The 18,647-nt window shown below is 35.8% G+C and overlaps 2 protein-coding genes across 3 annotated transcripts; one reads left to right on the forward strand and one right to left on the reverse strand.

Annotated features, from left to right (window-relative positions):
- Positions 1-5,505: 5,505 nt before the first annotated feature.
- On the reverse strand, positions 5,506-11,140 carry LOC109022174 (subtilisin-like protease SBT4.14). The gene is made up of 12 exons (XM_019004998.2): positions 10,974-11,140; positions 10,715-10,894; positions 10,481-10,575; positions 10,236-10,333; positions 9,923-10,066; positions 9,717-9,822; positions 8,251-8,767; positions 7,490-7,587; positions 7,182-7,406; positions 6,768-6,879; positions 6,392-6,605; positions 5,506-6,277 (listed from the first exon to the last, which is right to left on the reverse strand). Exons 2-12 carry the CDS (start codon positions 10,835-10,837, stop codon positions 5,730-5,732), a joined length of 2,280 nt encoding a protein of 759 aa, XP_018860543.2. The 5' UTR covers positions 10,838-10,894; positions 10,974-11,140; the 3' UTR covers positions 5,506-5,729.
- A 1,428-nt stretch (positions 11,141-12,568) lies between these two features.
- LOC109022176 (CRS2-associated factor 1, mitochondrial) lies at positions 12,569-18,374 on the forward strand. 2 transcript variants are annotated; one of them, XM_019005001.2, is made up of 6 exons: positions 12,569-13,245; positions 16,412-16,539; positions 16,881-17,106; positions 17,193-17,320; positions 17,518-17,568; positions 17,828-18,374. In XM_019005001.2, the coding sequence occupies exons 1-5, from the start codon at positions 12,681-12,683 to the stop codon at positions 17,560-17,562; spliced, it is 1,092 nt and encodes a 363-aa protein (XP_018860546.1). In that variant the 5' UTR covers positions 12,569-12,680; the 3' UTR covers positions 17,563-17,568; positions 17,828-18,374. The 2 variants fall into 2 exon arrangements, with proteins under 2 accessions (XP_018860546.1, XP_018860545.1); XM_019005000.2 differs by lacking the exon at positions 17,518-17,568.
- The last annotated feature ends 273 nt before the right edge of the window (positions 18,375-18,647 follow it).

Raw genomic sequence — 18,647 nt, forward strand, 5'->3', positions numbered from 1 at the left:
GAATTCCGGAACCATAGCAGCCCTAATTATATCTACATGTCCGGGAAGCTTTCACATTCACATATATAAATAACCAAATTTAATTTGTAAAATGAATTGCTTACAGACTAAATTTTGGCAAGTTAATATCGTGAATAATATGTTTTATTCGCACCGACTTGTAAATAAAATTAGAGATATAATTTATATAGTTATAAAGTATATAAATCTCACTTACTATTTTTAAAAAATAGTAAATTAAAATATCATATAAAAAATCGAGATTTTAAATATGGATTCTACTTTATTTTAAATAAAGTACGCATAATTTAAATATTCTAAAACTATTTCTAGCGTTCATCTAAAAATATATTAGATAATCCAATCACCCAAAACACACAATTTGATTGGCCGTTATGTTCGACGCGGGTGATGCACGTTATTCGAAGTGAATAATTCTCATGATACGTACCATATGTATCATGTATGATATATATTATATATATATATATATTTAATTAGGAAAAAAAAGTAAAAAAACCTTCGAGAAGTTTGAGAAATATTGTATACATGATGACGATGATCCTAGAAGTAGCATCAAAATTTCTTTTGCATTTTCTAGTAACTGGTTGGTCCATTGTACGTAGTGAACAATTCAGCATACATTATAATTTATTATGACGAGAAATTGCTAGGAACAGCCATTTTCCGGCTTCCTATGCTATTGCGCGTTACTTGCCATATAGTTAAAGAGAAATTTTATTTATAATCTCTAAATAGAGGTTATATGTGCAAGTCTTTCATTAAATAAAAAAAAATATCATTTTAATAAAGATGTTATTATAATTTTAAAAAAATTTAAAGACAAATTAATTAACTAGACTTACAATATAATTTTAAAATAAAGACTGTATATAACATTACTCTATAGTTAATTATATGGTGCATGGATATCCTTCTCGAAGTAGATGACTTTGTTAAAAAAAAACAAAAAAAACAAAAACAAAGATGACTTTTTGAGGATTTTTTTGTCGTTTTAAAGTTTGATAAAGGATTCTCTATACTCGTTAATGTGTAATATATATCATGACAATGTGACGTGAGGAAAATTAAAACGTAATATCATTAGATATATATAAATATTAAAATCAATCTATTCTTATAATTAGTCTTTAAGTTTTGAGGATGACTTAGTCATTATTTTACTTGGCAATATCATAATAGATGTGTTAGAATATTACTCTACACTTAAACTATTTAATTAAATATTCAATGTATCTTTATTTTTTCTTTTTGTTAGGAAGAGAAAAAAATTGAAGATGTAATGTGTGTACGTGTGTCCATTTTTAAAACGCCTAACTCATCATCGATCGTAGTGTACTCTATCTACGAATTGAACTAGCTAGCTAGCGACATTATCCTTGTTTTGTACTCATTGTTTAATGCATAAGCATTTATTGATCTAATTTAGGTTCATCCTCCAAACCCTTAGCCAGAATCTTGACATGCATATATTTATATTTATATATATATATGTATGTGTCTGTGTGGATGAAGGCAAACCATTAGAAAAGTAACCATATATTAGGGCTGTACGGAAAATCGGCCGAGATCGACTCAGACCGGTCGTCGGAGCTCGGAACCGGTCGAAATCGGCAGGGAACCGGTCGGCCGTCGGTGATAAATCATCAAAACCAGCGTCGGCCGGTTCGGTCGCGGTTTGAACCAACCAAAAATCGAAAAACCGGCCGACGCCGTATATATATATATATATATATATATATTTTAAAATATATTCATTTATTAAACGACGGCGTTTCACTTAAATAAGTGAAACGACGTTGTCTTCATCTTAAAATTAGAAAAAAAAAATAAAGGGAACGGCGCGGCGCCGTTCCAACTAGGGCATATTGTCCCCGAGCCCTAGCCCCAGGTCTATTTCGTTCGGACCCCCTACCCAGTTTCCTTTCCGCCTCCCTCTCTCCTTCGAGTCTTCGACGATTTCGCCGTTTCGGCCAGTTCTGTGCGTGACGCCGCGTCGCCGTCCACGACTCCACTAACTCCAGCGACTCCAGGCTCAGGCTCCAGCGACTCCAGCCACTCACGGCTCACCGACGCCCAGCGGTCCACCGTCCAGCAGCGGTGCAGTCTCCACGCTTCCTCCGGCAAACCATAGGGACCCGAGAGCCTCCATTGTTGTTTTTAGGTATGATTTTGAGATTTATTTATTTATTTATAAGTATTTTGTGAGATTTTATTTAGAACCCGAGTTTGCAAAAGTTCGGTGGATTAGTGTTTTTGTTTTCTGATTTGGTATTTTAATCTAGGGTTAGGGATTGTGTTTGCTTGTTTGAGATGATTGAAATAGTGAGGAGGATTTTGTTGAAGAATTTTGATTGATTTTCGTCGGCAGTGTGCATTGCCATTCACGGATTGGATGTAATTTTGTTGAAAAAAAAAATTTGTGATGTTTATTGGAAGTACAATTTATGATGTGTTTATGTTATAAATAATTTGTGATATTTATTGAAAGTTAAATTTATGATGTGTTTATGTTATAAATAATCTGTGATGTTTATTGAAAGTAAAATAATTTGTGAGATTTATGAGCAATCTAAAATGTAGATTAGAATCTTAGATTTGTGATGTTTGCCACGTTGCAAACTAGCTGCTGTGTAATTAACAATTGTGGTGATTTTTTGTTCTTTCTTGTTTTTACATGTTAGATGGATTCTTCGTCAAGTCCAATTGATCTTGATTCGAACTCTCAAATACCAAAACCCCCGACTTCAAGTGCCCCTAATAGTAGTAATTGTCCACTTCCTAAGAAACGGAAGGGGAATGATCCGTCAATTGTTTGGGATCATTTTACAAAAGTTGAGAGTTGTTCCGTAGATGATCCTAAGGCCAAGTGCAATTATTGTGGCAAGATATACGCTTGCCACTCGAAGAGGAACGGAACTTCAACTATGCAAAACCATCTACCTTCATGTCTCAAAAATCCTCATAAGCGTGGGCCTTTAGATAAATACCAAACAACATTGGCAGGTGAGGTATCCTCGGAGGGGTTTGAAGAGAGTGATAATTCTTTAAGAAATCTTGTAACTCATAAATATAGTGAAGAGGCTGTGAGGATGGCGCTTGCGGAGATGGTAATTCTCGATGAATTACCATTTAGAATTGTTGAATGGCAAGGATTTAAGAAGATGATTTGGTTGCTTGAACCTAGATTTAAAGTGCCATGTCGAGTGATGGTTTCAAGAGATTGTATAAAACTATTTGCATATGAAAAAGCCAAAACTTAAAAAGTTATTCAAAGATGGGGGAATGAGGATTTCATTAACTACCGATACGTGGACATCGGTACAAAATCTCAATTATATGTGTCTAACTGCCCATTTCATTGATAGTGATTGGAAATTACAGAAGAAAATTATAAATTTTTGTTTAATCCCTAATCATCGAGGGGATACCATTGGAAAATATGTTGAATCGTGCCTCATTCATTGGGGCATTGATAAGATATTTACTGTTACTTTTGATAATGCTAGTTCAAATGATACTGCAATTGCATATTTGAGACATTTTTTGACGGAGAATATGTTGGAAGGAAAGTATATGCACATGAGATGTTGTGCTCATATTCTGAATCTTGTCGTGAATGAGGGTCTTAAGGAGTGTGATGATGTCATTACAATGGTTAGAAATGCGGTTAGATATGTGCCCTCCTCCCCTGCAATATTAGACAAGTTTAAGAGATGTGCAGAAAAAGAAAAAATTGATTGTAAAAAAATGTTGTGCCTTGATGTGCAAACCCGATGGAATTCAACTTACATGATGTTGGAGGCTGCTGAGAAATTTGAAAAGGTTTTTAGGCAAATGGAGAGTGAGGACTACAATTTCATTTCTTACTTTAAGGATGGAAACATTGGGCCTCCTAGAGGTGACGAGTGGGAGACAGTGCGAGTTTTTGTGAAATTTTTGAAGATGTTTTATGATGCCACTTGTCGATTTTCTGATTCTTTACATGTCACGGCAAACACAAGTTTTTTGGATATTTGTAGGCTCCAAAAAGAGTTGGTTAGACTGTGTGAGAGTCAGAATACTTGTTTGATGAGCATGACCATAAGCATGAGAATGAAATTTGATAAGTATTGGGGTTCATTGGATAGACTGAATTTGTTGTTGTTGATTGCAGTTCTCATTGATCCACGTAGTAAGTTGGGGCTTCTTACTTTTCACTTGAAAAAAATTTATGATCACAATTGGGCTGAAGATTTATTATCGAGGGTGAGACAATTATTATCAGACATGTATGAAGAGTATAATGCTATGTTCGGTTCTTCCTCGAGTAGTAGAGAATATGTTTCCCCTCCGTCAGCTGCACCTCCAGATGATGTTGAAGACAATCATGAGTCACAACTTTTTTATGAGTGGTTGCAAGCATCGACTGCCTCTGGATCTACATCAACCAAAACAGAGATTGATCGGTATTTATCAGATGGTTGTGAGGCATTCAGTCAATCTTTTGATTTGTTGAATTGGTGGAAAGTGAATGAGCCTAACTATCCTATACTTGCGAGAATTGCACGAGACGTGTTAGCCATGTCTGTTTCCACGGTTGCATCAGAGTCCGCATTTAGTACGGGAGGTCGGATACTTGATCATTTTCAGAGTTCCTTGGCTCTAAGAACTGTTGAGGCACTTATTTGTACTCAGAATTGGTTGCGACATCCGTCAACGTCAATTGATATTCGAGACTCCATGGATAATGTTGAGAGCTTTGTAGTAGAATCTGGTAATGTGTTTTTAACTTTTACTCATTCAATTTCCATATTCATTTATTTTTATTATTTAATTTAATTTGTTTTCATTATCCTAATTTATTAATATTGATAATTTGATTATTTGGTGTTTTCTTATAGAGTTAGGGGCATCATACATCACAACTATTGATGATTGAAGAGTCGAAGACTGCAGACTGAAGAATGAAGATTTTTTGGGTTTTATTCAAAAATAATTGTTATTTGTTGCTTAAGACAATTTAATTTTGTTTCTAATGTGTATTAAACATCTAGTGAAGTTTTTTTTTATTTATCTAGTAATTAGTAATTTAGTATATAAGATAATAAGATTATAAAATATAAGTAGTATATATGTAGTAGTTAATAGTTATTAGTTACTAATAATATATGCATGGCATGATTAAAATTAAAAATAAATTGATTAAATTAATTAATTTTAAAAATTTTGCAAAAAACAAAAAATCTTTGTAGTAGATTTTTCAGCCCTACCATATATCATTCACATCTGACACGATATATCTTTTTTAGTAATGATACACACAAAATTTTTCAGAACACTTTTCACAATATATAATGTAAAATGAGAATATTTTTATAAATTGGTGTTATTTTTATATGACATTTTATAATAGTACTCTTAATTTTAAAACATGATTGTGAAATATGTTATGAAAAATATTGTGTTTATCATTTTTTTTATCTCTTTATCTGAATCGTACGGTTGCATTAACAAAATAAAAGATTTTTGATTGAATTCCAACGATACATGATTTGTTAATAGAGATGATAAGAAGAACCTCGATAGGTGGGTCCTCCAATATCCATATATACATGCTCAAAGTCTAAAGAAAATGCCAATTTTACATGAGCTGCATTAGCAGCTTGATTTCCTTCTTTAAATTAATTAGAGCAGCAAACGCTGGAGCAACTTCATCTGTTCATTAATTAGCCATCAATCGGACTATAAATGACAATAGGGCTCCTTACAACATGACGGGAGCTTTTCCAAACAAGTGAACCCGGGACCATTTGCCCACTCGGCATTGGCTTTGCCTTCACCACAACCGTGAAGCTCAGCTCCTGCAAGACGCGAGAGAAGTAGAGAGTCGTGGGCCTAACAGTGATTTCAACTCCTGCGGGAGCATTAATGGTGGCGTTATAGATGGACAGAGCAGGACCGACGTTGGTCACTCTTCGCCGGAAAACGCCTGTTATCGGCTCTCGCTGGTTTTTCAGGCTAAGCTGCATGGTGGGATAGTTGAGATCATCATAGCCAAGTCCGGGAAGCAACGTGGAGCAGTTGACACGTTTGGAACCAACTAGGACTGCTAAAGAGGATGCATTATACCCCTCGTGGCATAAGAATTGGATGTAAGGCATTTCATCCATGTCAAAAACTAAGCCGGGGCTCACTGCCCGAGTTGGGCTCAATTGACCGGAACCAAAGGCAAATTCTTCATCGTTGTTATTAACTCTCCGGCTCATGGGTTTTGCTTGAAAGTGTCAGACATGAAGAAGATATAAATTAATCAAGAAACAGAATTCTATATTAATTGATGGACCAAATTCAATCTTCCTATAGAATTAAGTTGATCCTTTCTCTTTACCTGTGGTCAAGATGGCGGATTTGATTGCAGCTGGACTCCAGTCTGGGTGGAATGACTTTACATACGCTGCTACCCCGGCAACGTGAGGACATGCCATGGAGGTACCAGACATGATGGTAAACTTAGAATATTGGGTGTCTCCTTTCAAGCCGGTGAGCGATTTCAAGGGGGTGTAAGCTGCCAAGATGTCAATACCAGGTGCTGCAATATCAGGCTGTATAGAAAACAGGTCCACTTTTTTTAGTGCTAGTTTTTATATGCTACGTCACTAGTCAAGCAGAAAGGAAAAGGTTTTATACAATATATTCGGGATGAAATTAATATATATATATATATATATATATATATATATATATATATATAGTAAAGTCTACACCTTGAGGATGCGTTTGGATCCCGGACTTGGACCCCGAGATGAAAATGAAGCTGCAAATGGAGCAGGCTCTTTTTCTATTTCTTGGGTCTTGTAAATTACTGCTGATGGTGATCTACAATAATATTGAACAAGAAATATTAATTCATTTCCTTCCTAATAACTGTCGGATAATATAGATCATCCTGAAATTTCTATATCATCAGAGATTAATATCCACCTGTTTTTCATAAAATAATTGTGGAAAGTCGGGCTTTGGACAATTGGTCAGTGATTAGGAGTTCATAACAGTAAGGAGTGTGACCATACTTCTCTAATGTATTTTGTTTTCCTTGCCGAAATGTTGTGTTTGGCATGATCAGCAACATGTAGTAAATTAAACATTCTCTAAAAATACAGCGAAGTGGTATTAATTACCTTGTGGAATGTATGTAATCATTGATGCTCGCGCCTACAGTGCCATTAACCAGAGTTGCCGGTGCCATGAAAACGAAGGCAACATCAGGAAACTGATCACTTTCAACTATAGTGCCAACCCCACCAATTCCTCTGACAACAGATTCAGCACCCGACGCTAATACTTTGCAGTGAACAATCCTTCCCTTCACCTTGACAGGGTCCAATGAGTCTTGCAGACAGAACCTAGCAGGCCATCACAATATGAAATTAATGGCGCTACATCATTTTTTAGTATTGCTCCAGCTCCGTGCATAAAGAAAACGTACCTTGCTTCCTCCACAGTTGTAGAGTTAAGGGCCGCATCAGTCCCACTAATAAGAGGGTATAATTCCTGCGTTGGATTGAATGTGCTCACGCCAAGCCCCTGCATACACATACTTGCTAGTTAATTTACCCATAGACAGTTACAGACCTAGCTGGCTAGCTATTATATATATATCTACCTTTAGGCTAGGATATATACTTGCATATCATGATATTAGCGTTTAATGCATGTAATTCAATTGGGGTGGCATGGAGAGACCTTCTCGTTTCATGTATCAGATTAGTCTTAATTTTTTGCCCTCAAAATCAAAAAAGAAAAGCTCCCTATTCATGTGTTTGACGTCACGGTTTGGAAATGAGATACCATCCAATGATCTTTGCCCATCACTTCTGCGGACAAAGATCGTATTAAACTCTATACAGGATTTCAAGAGGAGTCATGCTACCCTCGCGGTGGGTGTAGCACGAGAGATGTCACCGAAAAGGTCAAATGACCTTTTTTATTTTTTATTTTATCTTTTTCGTAGATTTTTGTTATATTCTTAAATTTTTTTTTTTTTTAAAAAAAAATCACAACATTATTAAAAAAATATTTTTTTAATCACTAAGAAAAAAAAAATTAATCGGTAGCCACACCATGAGTGACTTTTGTCGGTGGATAAAGTATTATCCTTTCAAGAGTACCAATAATTAACTTCATGTAATATATATATATAAAAATTAATTCTGCCTTCATGCATGCAAAAATCTATGGCGTACGTACCGAGATGTTCTTTCCATTACCGAAATGAACATTGCTTCTAAACTCCCTATCAATGCCACTAGCTGCCACGGTTAGAATCCAAGGAGCGTGATTCATCACACTAGACAGACTTGGTCCCGTATTTCCAGCGGAGGCCACGGTGATAATTCCCTTCTGCATTGCATGAAATGCACCTATTGGTATAGTGTCGATCGTGTAATCTTGATTCCCTCCGCCGCCGATGGAAATCGATATAATGTCCACACCATCATGTATAGCAGCATCAAAAGCAGCAAGTATATCTACAGCCGCGCAACCATCGGAGGCCCAACACACCTTGTACATGGCCACCCTCGCCGACGGCACTGCACCACGTGCGGTTCCTCTGGCAAGCCCAAAGAGGCTTGCATTTGTGACTAGGTTGCCAGCTAATGTCGACGATGTGTGCGTCCCGTGTCCATCCACGTCAACCGGAGATAATATGTCGGAGGCATCGGGAGTGCCATCGAGCTTGAAGTACCTGGCGCCTATGATCTTGCTACAAGTTACCACAAGGGGTGGCAAAGGAGAGAACATTAATCAAAGGTAAGCCCATGCATTCGAAGTCTTAAAAAAAAAAAATTAAAAAATTAATCTCCGTACGTAGTCTAAAAATCTTGTCATTACTTTGCTCTCGAGAAAGATGAAATCGAGATTGTTTTTGGGTTTAATAATAATTGTATTTTGAGAATTTTTATACATTAATTCAACATAATTTGATTTAAAATTAAAAATTAAAAAATTAAAAATTAAAAATACAAGATCATAAATGCTTAAGAACACTTTTTAAGGTAATTTTTATCATATATATATATAATCAGTACTTTTAATTTGTTAGTAAAAGGTGATGATCGATATATTAATTCGCATCACTCTCAAAAATCATGTTACTGCATCTTGATCACAAGGAAAGAGACCATTTTCGATTAGCGCTATATAAGAAAGTACTCATAAGTTTTTAGCTAGTGAAACGACTAGATCTCTAGCTTTATGGAAAAATTACGACGTTTTCCAAATGGTTCAAAAGAAATATATGCATGGACATCAGTAATTAATAGAACGAACGAATCAACTCGAAAATGCTTTTGTTCGTTTTATAATTTATTTTTTACCTATTTGTTTAATTAGTGCAAAATTAAAATGTTTATGTTGTTTGATCAGAAATCATGCATTTTTGAAGTTGTACAGAAATAATTAATTTGATCAATTCTGTTTCGTTATTAATTCTATGATATCTGTGATAAGTGCTATAATCCAAAGGACCAATTAATTATCAAACATGTTTATGCATTATTAATTAATTATGCTTAAAAATTATATTAATTTTTAAATTCGTGCGGATAATTAACTATATATATATATATATTACTTAACCATTAAAATATCTTGAAAATGAAAGAAAATATATATATATATTTATATATATATGGAGATCAAGATTTAATTACTTGTTGCATCCTGAGAAATTAGCATAAGGGCCACAAGTTCCTTTCCACTTGGTGGGTGGAGGACCAAACCCGTCATCCTTAAAGCTTTCAGACTGTGGAGAAATTCCTGTCACAAATATATATGAAACTAGTTAGTTATATTTTGAAATGAGCAAAAAATAAAAAATAAAAATAAATAAAAAGAGATGATCAAGATTATTAATTACCTGTATCTATTAGACCCACAATCACATCGCTCTCCGTTCTCAATTTTCTTCTTGCGGTTACAGGTAAGCCAACAAAGTCCCAGGATTTCGTGGTGTGTAGCTTATAATACTGATTCGGTATCACGGACAGCACCTCATCCATTCCTATATATAATTTCACAGCAACGACGTCCGCGTACGTACGTAAGCACTACAGCTCATCGTTGATATATAATATCCCATATTTAATTTTTGAACATATTGAAATTAGATCATATATAGTTAATTTCATCAGACGTTGTATATATATATATATATATATATATAAATATACCCGATAACTTGTTAACTTCATCTTCAGATAGCTTTGCTGCAAATGCATTCATGCTCTTTGTATAGCTGTAGACGATGGACTCCTTCGCATCATCATAGCTGTTCGATCGTGAAAAAAACAAAAAACTTTATTAGAATATATGTTTATAATTACAATATATGAAAATAGGAATTAAAGAGAATATATATATATATAGAGAGAGAGAGAGAGAGAGAGAGAGAGAGAGAACCTTATACGAACCGTACCTTTCTTTTACAGATGAAAGGAGATGAATATGTGTTTCATCTAGAGAGTTTGAATTAACTAGTGGATGATCTCCCAAAAATGCTATGTACAATTTCTGCATAATTAATTTCCGATCGATGAAGATTATTAAATTGCATGCATGCATGGAAGTAAACAAGCTAGCTAGCCAAACAACGTTAATATAAATTGCAGAAAATAAAGCAAAATGCAGATCAATACACAGCTAGCAGTACCTTTTCCTCGTCCTCAGTTGCACAATTAACAAGACTTATCGAGACCAAGATCAGAAGAGGAAGAACAAGCTGCTGCCAAGGAATAGAAAGATCAGAATGGACGCATTTCTTTGATCTCGACATCTTTGCCGGCGTACGTACGTACGTAGTAGCGCTAGCTAGCTTTGTTTATGCAGGGCGCTACAAACAGTAATACATCCCAGTTATATATTTAGTTTAAATCAATCGCAGGAAACAAAAACAACAAGAAGTTATTAACTAAGCATGCATGCAGCTCCAAGGGTATATATATATATATAAAGAGCAATCTTGAAGTTCTCGATCGATCGACGTCCTTATAAATTCGGATCCGATTGCTCAGGGTTTTGGTTGGGAAACCTTACAAGGAAGACAACATATATAAGTTTCTGGATTTCTAATAACTGCCATTGTCTATATATATAAAGCCTATATATATATAGACACGACCAATTTATACAGTTGGCCACATTCTATTTCTAACTAAAAAAATCAGTTTTCAGTTAATTTTCAACGTCTTTAATTTGAGTTGATCATGAAATTACGACCAATTAATTTGTGAGCTAATGTACTAGCTATTTATAAGATCATGATGATTCGGTAGTACTGACATTAATCGTACGTGATCTGGACACTAATTTTCTAATTAACACATGCAATATTATTCTCGATGTTTTGGAGGAGTGGTGACTAATTAACGTAAAATTATAACAAAGTCAACATGATGAGATCCAAACTATACGTTTGGTACAACTTTAATTAATTAAATAAGATCATAATTATGTGTCGGATTAATCTAAAAATTAATTAGTGATAATCTTTTCTTGTGGATTTAGAAATAGAGAACAGAACCCCTAATTTTTTCTTGAATTCCAATTCAAGCATATATATAATATGCCAACAACATGGCCATATCAGAGAGAAATATTTATAATCTAGTTTGTTTTCAATAAATTTTTTAATTCATCTCATTTAATTATTGTAATATTTTTAAATTATCATACAAAATAAAATAAATAATTTAACTTTTTTAGATCTTAAAATAAAAATAATATTAAAAAAATTTATTCTAATAATATTTTATTCAACTTTTAACTTATTTTATCTCATGATCTGTAAAAACAAACGAGACGGGTAAGCTAAAATAGTCTTTTGAAATGACTTTGCTTGGCCTCCGCCGGAAGCTAATTTTCAGCTTGGCGTGGAAAGAAAATAAGTGAATATCAGTTTTTTGTCTTTTTAGTTCTTGATTTACATATCAATTTATAAATATTATAATTAACTAAAAATATAAGATAAATTTTATCGTGTAAAGATTATAAAAGCCTAGCTCCTGCTATATATATTCATTTTTTCTCTATTTTATTTTTGTAATAGGAAGCATGGTGCTCTCAATTTTATTTATAATCATCATTTTCAACAGAGAAATATAGTTTACATTTTAAAAAGGTAACTGTAATCGAGAAAACAAATTAAAAAATAGGTAAACCTAACCTATCCAATGCAAATAATATTGAAATTGTGAAAGACTTTTTAATTTTTAAAAAGATAATGATAGATTTGTTGTCTCTTATTACTCATTTATTAATTTATTTATTTTTTATTTAATAATTAAAAAATTAATTATTAATAAAATTGTATATATATATATTTTAAAAAAATAGATGTTAAAAGAATATTTAAAATAAAATAAATATAAAACAAATTTTTTAAATATATTATAAAAGAGTAAAAAAATAGTAAGAGATAATAAGTCTATTATTATATTTTTAAAATAATTTATTGGAAAAATGATTATGGATGTGAATAATTTGAAGGAAGAAAAAAAAACAGGAAAGAAAGATTCGGAGGTACACGAAAGTTTGGTCCAATTTTGCCTTCTCCTCTCTCTTCTCCTCCGTCTCCATCGCTCGCAGCGGCAGAGTCTAGAAACCCCCCTTAAACCCTGATGTCCCTTAACCATCTATCCCGCCGAAAACTACCCTCACCCCCACTCTGCCGCACGCTTCTCACGGGCCTCCTCTCATTCTCCACCACCACCACCTCCTCGAAACTCCACCAACATTACTCCTTCAAACCCCCACCTTCCCTCTCCTCGACCCCCCAAAACCCTAATCGCTTTCCCAGCGTGAATACGAAGAAAAAGCAGAAACCCAGGTACCGCCCACCTTCTTCGCTTGATCGAACTGGTATAAAGCCAATAAAATCCGATTTGCCCTTCGATTTCCGGTACAGTTACACGGAGAGCAGTCCAACGGTTAGACCCATTGGGCTACGGGAGCCCAAGTACTCGCCTTTCGGGCCGGGCCGCCTCGACCGCGAATGGACCGGGGTGTGTGCTCCCGCAGTGGACCCCAAGGCGAGGTCCGTGGAAGGAGCGGACGACCCGAAGCTGGAGGAGAAGAGGAGGAAGATGCGGGAGAGGGTTCAGGGAGAACCCCTTACTGGGGCTGAGAGGAGAATTCTCGTGGAGAAGTGTCAGAGGTGCAATACCAAGACGCAAGTCAATCTGGGTATGGTGTTTTTGGATTGCATACAGTGTTTAGTGAATCAGCTATTTCAGTATTGTTCTAGGATGTGTTGGTTTTAGATTTTTTTCGCGTTGTAGAGTGCTTTTTAATGGTTTTCCTTTTTAATTATATGATGAGTATGGTTATGAGGTTTCTATTTTGTGTGAGTTGCATGTTGCATAGGGTGTGTGGTTTTAAACTTTGGGTTCTAATTTGCATTTCATCATATAGGAAGGTATTTTCTGTTCATCTGGGTCGTTGTTTTTTGAGTTACTAAGTGTGTTCTGCCGCATCTGTGCATGCTCAATTAGAGGATTTATATCTTTGGGTTGGATTTCGCATCATCTCTTTGAATAAAGATTTTCATTTAGTCATTTACCGATAAAAAAAAAAAGGATTTTCATTTCTGAATTGAAGTTAAACTCCATGGTACCCTTTACAAAATTGCTTCTGTATGTTTTTTCATACTATTATACAATGTGATCTTTTCAAATTTTCAGACCGCATTGGTTTCTTTTTTTTTATTATTATTAGCAATTAACCGAATGAGTACCGACTGCAATATCCACATCCTAGGAGTGTAATTCTCATTATTTCTATAGTTTTTTTTTGGGTCTTCTTACATTTTTTGATAAGTAGAACGAGGCATATTAAAAGTCGGCTCATATAAAGATTTTGGGTCTTCTTACATATTCAACAGTTATATTGGAACTTGTTTTTTTTTTAATAAGTAAGAAGTAAATTTTATTGATATGAATGAAAATAGACATAGCCCATGTACACAAGGGGTATACAGAAGAACGTCTAAATACATTCTAAAAGCGCTAAATTAAATATAAGAAATCATGCACATTGTTTCCATTAAGCACGATGGCTGAAAACCATAGGATTAATGTGTGTAGAAAAAAATTCTGAAGCTCCGCCATTGTTTGCTCCCTATCTTCAAAGCACCGCACATTCCTTTCCGACCAAATACACCACATAATGCACAACGGAATCATCTTCCATGTTGCTGCCACCTGGGGATAGCCTTGGATACCCTTCCAGCAAGCAAGCAGATCAACCACCTTTGACGACATAACCCAAGCAACATCTACTGCTTATAAAAAAAAAATCCAAGCAACATCTACTCTACTAAATATCCCATTCCACAACGCTCTTGTAACCTCACAATGCAATAATAGATGGTCCATTGATTCTCCATGATTTTTACACAGATAGCACCAATCCATCACAATGAGTCCCCTCTTCCTTAAGTTGTTCGTGGTTGGAATATTTCCAGGAGCAGCAATCCACACAAAGAAAGCCACTTTGGAAGGTACGCAAGACCTCCAAATGCTTTTCCACAGGAAATATACATTACCTTTTGAAGCTAATATTTTATAATATGCCTTGACTGTGAACTTCTTGCTGCCAATGGACCTCTATTGTATCCTATCACCCTCTGCCGTTATACTTCTTGAGGAGTATATCAAGCTGAAAAATTCTAAAACGGTAGATAATTCCCAGTCATGGTTATCCCTAGTGAATAGGATATTCCATTGATGGGAACCAATTTCAAATGCAAGCAAATCTGCCACCGAAGCCTCCCAATTAACTGCAATACTATAGAGAGCTGGGAAGTCCCTCTCTAAAGAGCGCTCTCCACACCAAACATCCTACCAAAACCTGATTCTAGTGTCCTCTCCAACCACAAAATGGATATTGTTTTCGGAACACTGCCAAACCCCCATAATATATTTCCACAAACCCATACCATACCCCCATTCACTACATTGGTACACCAACCTCCCCAAGCACCTCCGTGTCTAGAGTCAATAACTTCCTTCCACAATGACTCCCCCTCCAAGTGATACCTCCATAGCCATTTCCCTAATAGCGCTTTATTGAAAGTCCTCAAATTGCGCACTCCCAATCCTCCACTCGAGATTGGGGAGCAAACTTTATTTCAATTAACAAGATGGAATTTGGTTTCCTCCCCCAGACCAACCCACAAGAAAGCCCGAAATAACTTATCGATCTTATTCGCCACCCCTGTAGGCAACAAAAATAGAGATAAGAAATAGGTCGGAAGATTAGATAAAGTGCTCGTGATCAATGTGGACCCCCCCCTCTCTCTTTTCAATAGATACAACCGTTTCCATCCAGCCAACCTTTTCTCCACTTTCTCAATTACCCTGTCCCAAATAGCTCTAGCTTTAAAAGTTACCACCAACGAGAGGCCCAAATATTTCATAGGCTATTGATTCTAGGCTCCACACCCACCGCCACCATCTCAGATTAAAGCTTATTTTATTTTATTTGATATCGGCACTGCCAGAACAAAATCCCGGCTGATTTTGGGGGTGCATTAAACCCTTGGCAAGGAGTTTCCCGCAAGGGCCCTCAAGTAATTTAAGAAAAAATTCTTTCAGCTTGATAGCCCCTAGGAATTGTTTGCAGCCAATGGTTTGAATCTTTGACTTGGAGGGAGCATACAAGCAAGACTAAGGCTCTTACCACTAAGAGCTTGATAGTATTTAAGGAGAAGATGAAGCTAATTGACTTCAAATTTATCAAGGACAAGGAGGGAGTTATGAACTCTCTCTCTCTCTCTCTCTCTCGATGTTTTTGTCATTGATTTGACAGTTTCATATGGAAGCCATCAGGCAAGGAATGGATGCATGGTGGAATCTTTATTGAGTACCTACCATTGCCGGAATGGGCTGTCCTAGAGGCTGGGGAGTCTTTGTTTATGTTTTGTAGGCGTTTTCTAATTTTTTTAGTCATTTCCTGCTTGTTTTAGTTGTTTTTTCTTTTCATTGATGATTAGCTATTTTGGAATCTGAAATTCTAGTTGGACGGGTCAATGATATCAGGTGATTTAACCAATATGATACTGCCTTGCAGATGCCTCTTCTTCTGAGGTCAAGTCATACCTTTGTTCTTACTCTTGCATGCATTTGATGTTGTTGATAAAGTAATGTTTTTCTTGGACTAACATGCATTAGATATTCAAAAGGAAATGCACTTGCAGGATGCATGGATTATAAAGGCTTCTTATCTGAACTGAGATACTAGATGAAATAAGCTGTATCATTTGCTATCTATCGTTTTCTTTAATCATTGCCTTTTATTTAGTGTTGTTGTTTTTATTTATTTATTTTTTATTATTATTTTTTATTTGTAGGGAGGGATGGTTTAACCCACAACATGCTGAATGATATCCACAATAGTTGGAAACATGCCGAAGCAGTGAGGATAAAATGTTTAGGTGTTCCAACTGTGGACATGAGAAATGTGTGCACTCAGCTTGAGGTATTGCGTTTTCTTTTAACATAGCAACTCTCGCATTTCTCTAGTGGAGGTATCTTGCCTAAAAATAGAACGACTTCTTGTTTTAGATAGCTACCAACATCACGTTCAGCTTTCCATAAATATTGCACTATGGCTTGCAGTGTTTTGTGAAGGTGGTTTCTGTTTACATCAGAATATCTTCTTAAATTTCTTTGCATGATACGATGAAGTTTGATCTATGTGAATAGCCCTGATAATTTTTATCTTTTCTTGGTAGAAATGTTAAATTGTTCATAAATGGTAAGATTTTCTCTCTTATAGAGGACGAAATGTTAGGTTCAAGTTTAAGGTGTTTGTTGCAGGACAAAACGTTTGGAAAGATCATCCACAGACACGGTAGTTTTCTTGTATTATTTAGAGGCAGAAATTATCATCCCAAGAAAAGGCCTATGATTCCATTGATGCTGTGGAGACCCCATGAGCCCGTATATCCCAGGCTAATCAAGACTACAATTGATGGCCTAAGCATTGAGGAAACAAAGGAAATGAGAAAGAGAGGACTAGCTGTTCCTGCTTTAACAAAACTTGGTATGCACTATTTTAAATTTTAATTTAGAAGTTTGTAACAATGAGTGTATCTTTGTTGTTCTCTAACTCCCCAGCTGCAACTGCAGCAAAGAATGGTTATTATGGTAGTCTGGTACCCATGGTCAGAGATGCTTTCCTCTGCAGTGAGCTGGTTCGCATAGACTGCCAGGGTCTTGAGAGGAGTGATTACAAGAAAATAGGCTGCAAACTCAGGGTAAAAGACTTCAGATTCATCATTCTGCATGAGGGTTCATCTATTTACTGATCTGACATGCTAATCTATTCGATTTTTTTATTAGTAACTCTCAAATTCGTTTATATGTTGTCAGTAGAAAGATTTCTTACTTGTTTGTTGCTAGAAAAGGAAAGATCATCCTCAAGCTCGTATTATCTGGTAAATTTTATTCTCAGGGGGAACTGATGCTAGCAAGCAATTGGCTTTTTTTCTCCTTGTGATGAGAAGTAAGCGGAATGGTCTTGATATCCTTTGTGGTGTAAATGGAGTTTGCCCTTCAACATCCTTCTGAGTTTATTTTATATAAGAAAACAACTCTGTTGCTGCAATTACTTTAAAAATAGAAATGGCATACAGTAGCTTAAAACTCTTTGCAAATTTAATATGATGGTTTCCTTTTGTTTGTCTCTATTAAGTTTGTTGGCCTTTTAGACTATAGAGAGGCGGTGTTATTTACTTAATAATTATTTTCCAATGTCGATGCAGGACTTGGTGCCTTGCATCCTAGTGACGTTTGAGAAGGAGCAGATTGTGGTTTGGAGGGGGAAAGACTACGAGCCTGTAGAAGATGGATACTTCCTTCCTGAACGTGAAATATTTGATGATCCAGTTGGCAATTTGGTTTGTAGCGGAGAGGACAGTGACAGCTTGGATGGCACAGCGGCCAACAGGACTGGTGATGATGAGTAGTTCCTTTCTCGCTGGAAATTACGAGCTTCAATTAAATGTTGTTTTGTCAGAGTCATGCTTGAGTTGTGTTCTCCATTTCTTTGAAGATCCGAGTACAAGGAAAAGCCATAGTTACTAGCAGGATCATACCAACTAGGGTCTTCTTATGCATCCATTAAGTTGTGTTGTGGATCTTGTAACGAGCCCTTTTCACGCTCTATTCTTTGGTGCTATTCCTCCTCTCCCTTCCCCTCTCCTTTCCGGTCCCAATTAGTAAAAGATCGAAGGATGATGATCAGGAGTGAGAGAGGCCAACTTGTAAATGAATCAGGTGATCATCTCAGTCTATTTGTTCCAGCTTTCATACAGAACGTAGTCATTAAACATGTTCCTCGCATGTGCACCTTTTCAAACATGGTGCTTGAAACATGCACTGTCACAGTTGTCATGGGGCCTCTCATATCTTAGCCCTACATGTGTATGCAGATTGATCTCGTGGCTTCCCCCTCGCATTTGACACGACTTCTGAACCAGTTCTTTTGAGAATTAAAAAAGAAAAATTATTCTGAACCAGCTCATTTATTAAAAACTGTACGTGCTTGCACATCTAGCAGAATTCTTCTAATACTTAAAAAAT

Source organism: Juglans regia, chromosome 12, assembly GCF_001411555.2.
Source record: "Juglans regia cultivar Chandler chromosome 12, Walnut 2.0, whole genome shotgun sequence".
NCBI classification, from domain to species: Eukaryota; Viridiplantae; Streptophyta; class Magnoliopsida; order Fagales; family Juglandaceae; genus Juglans; species Juglans regia.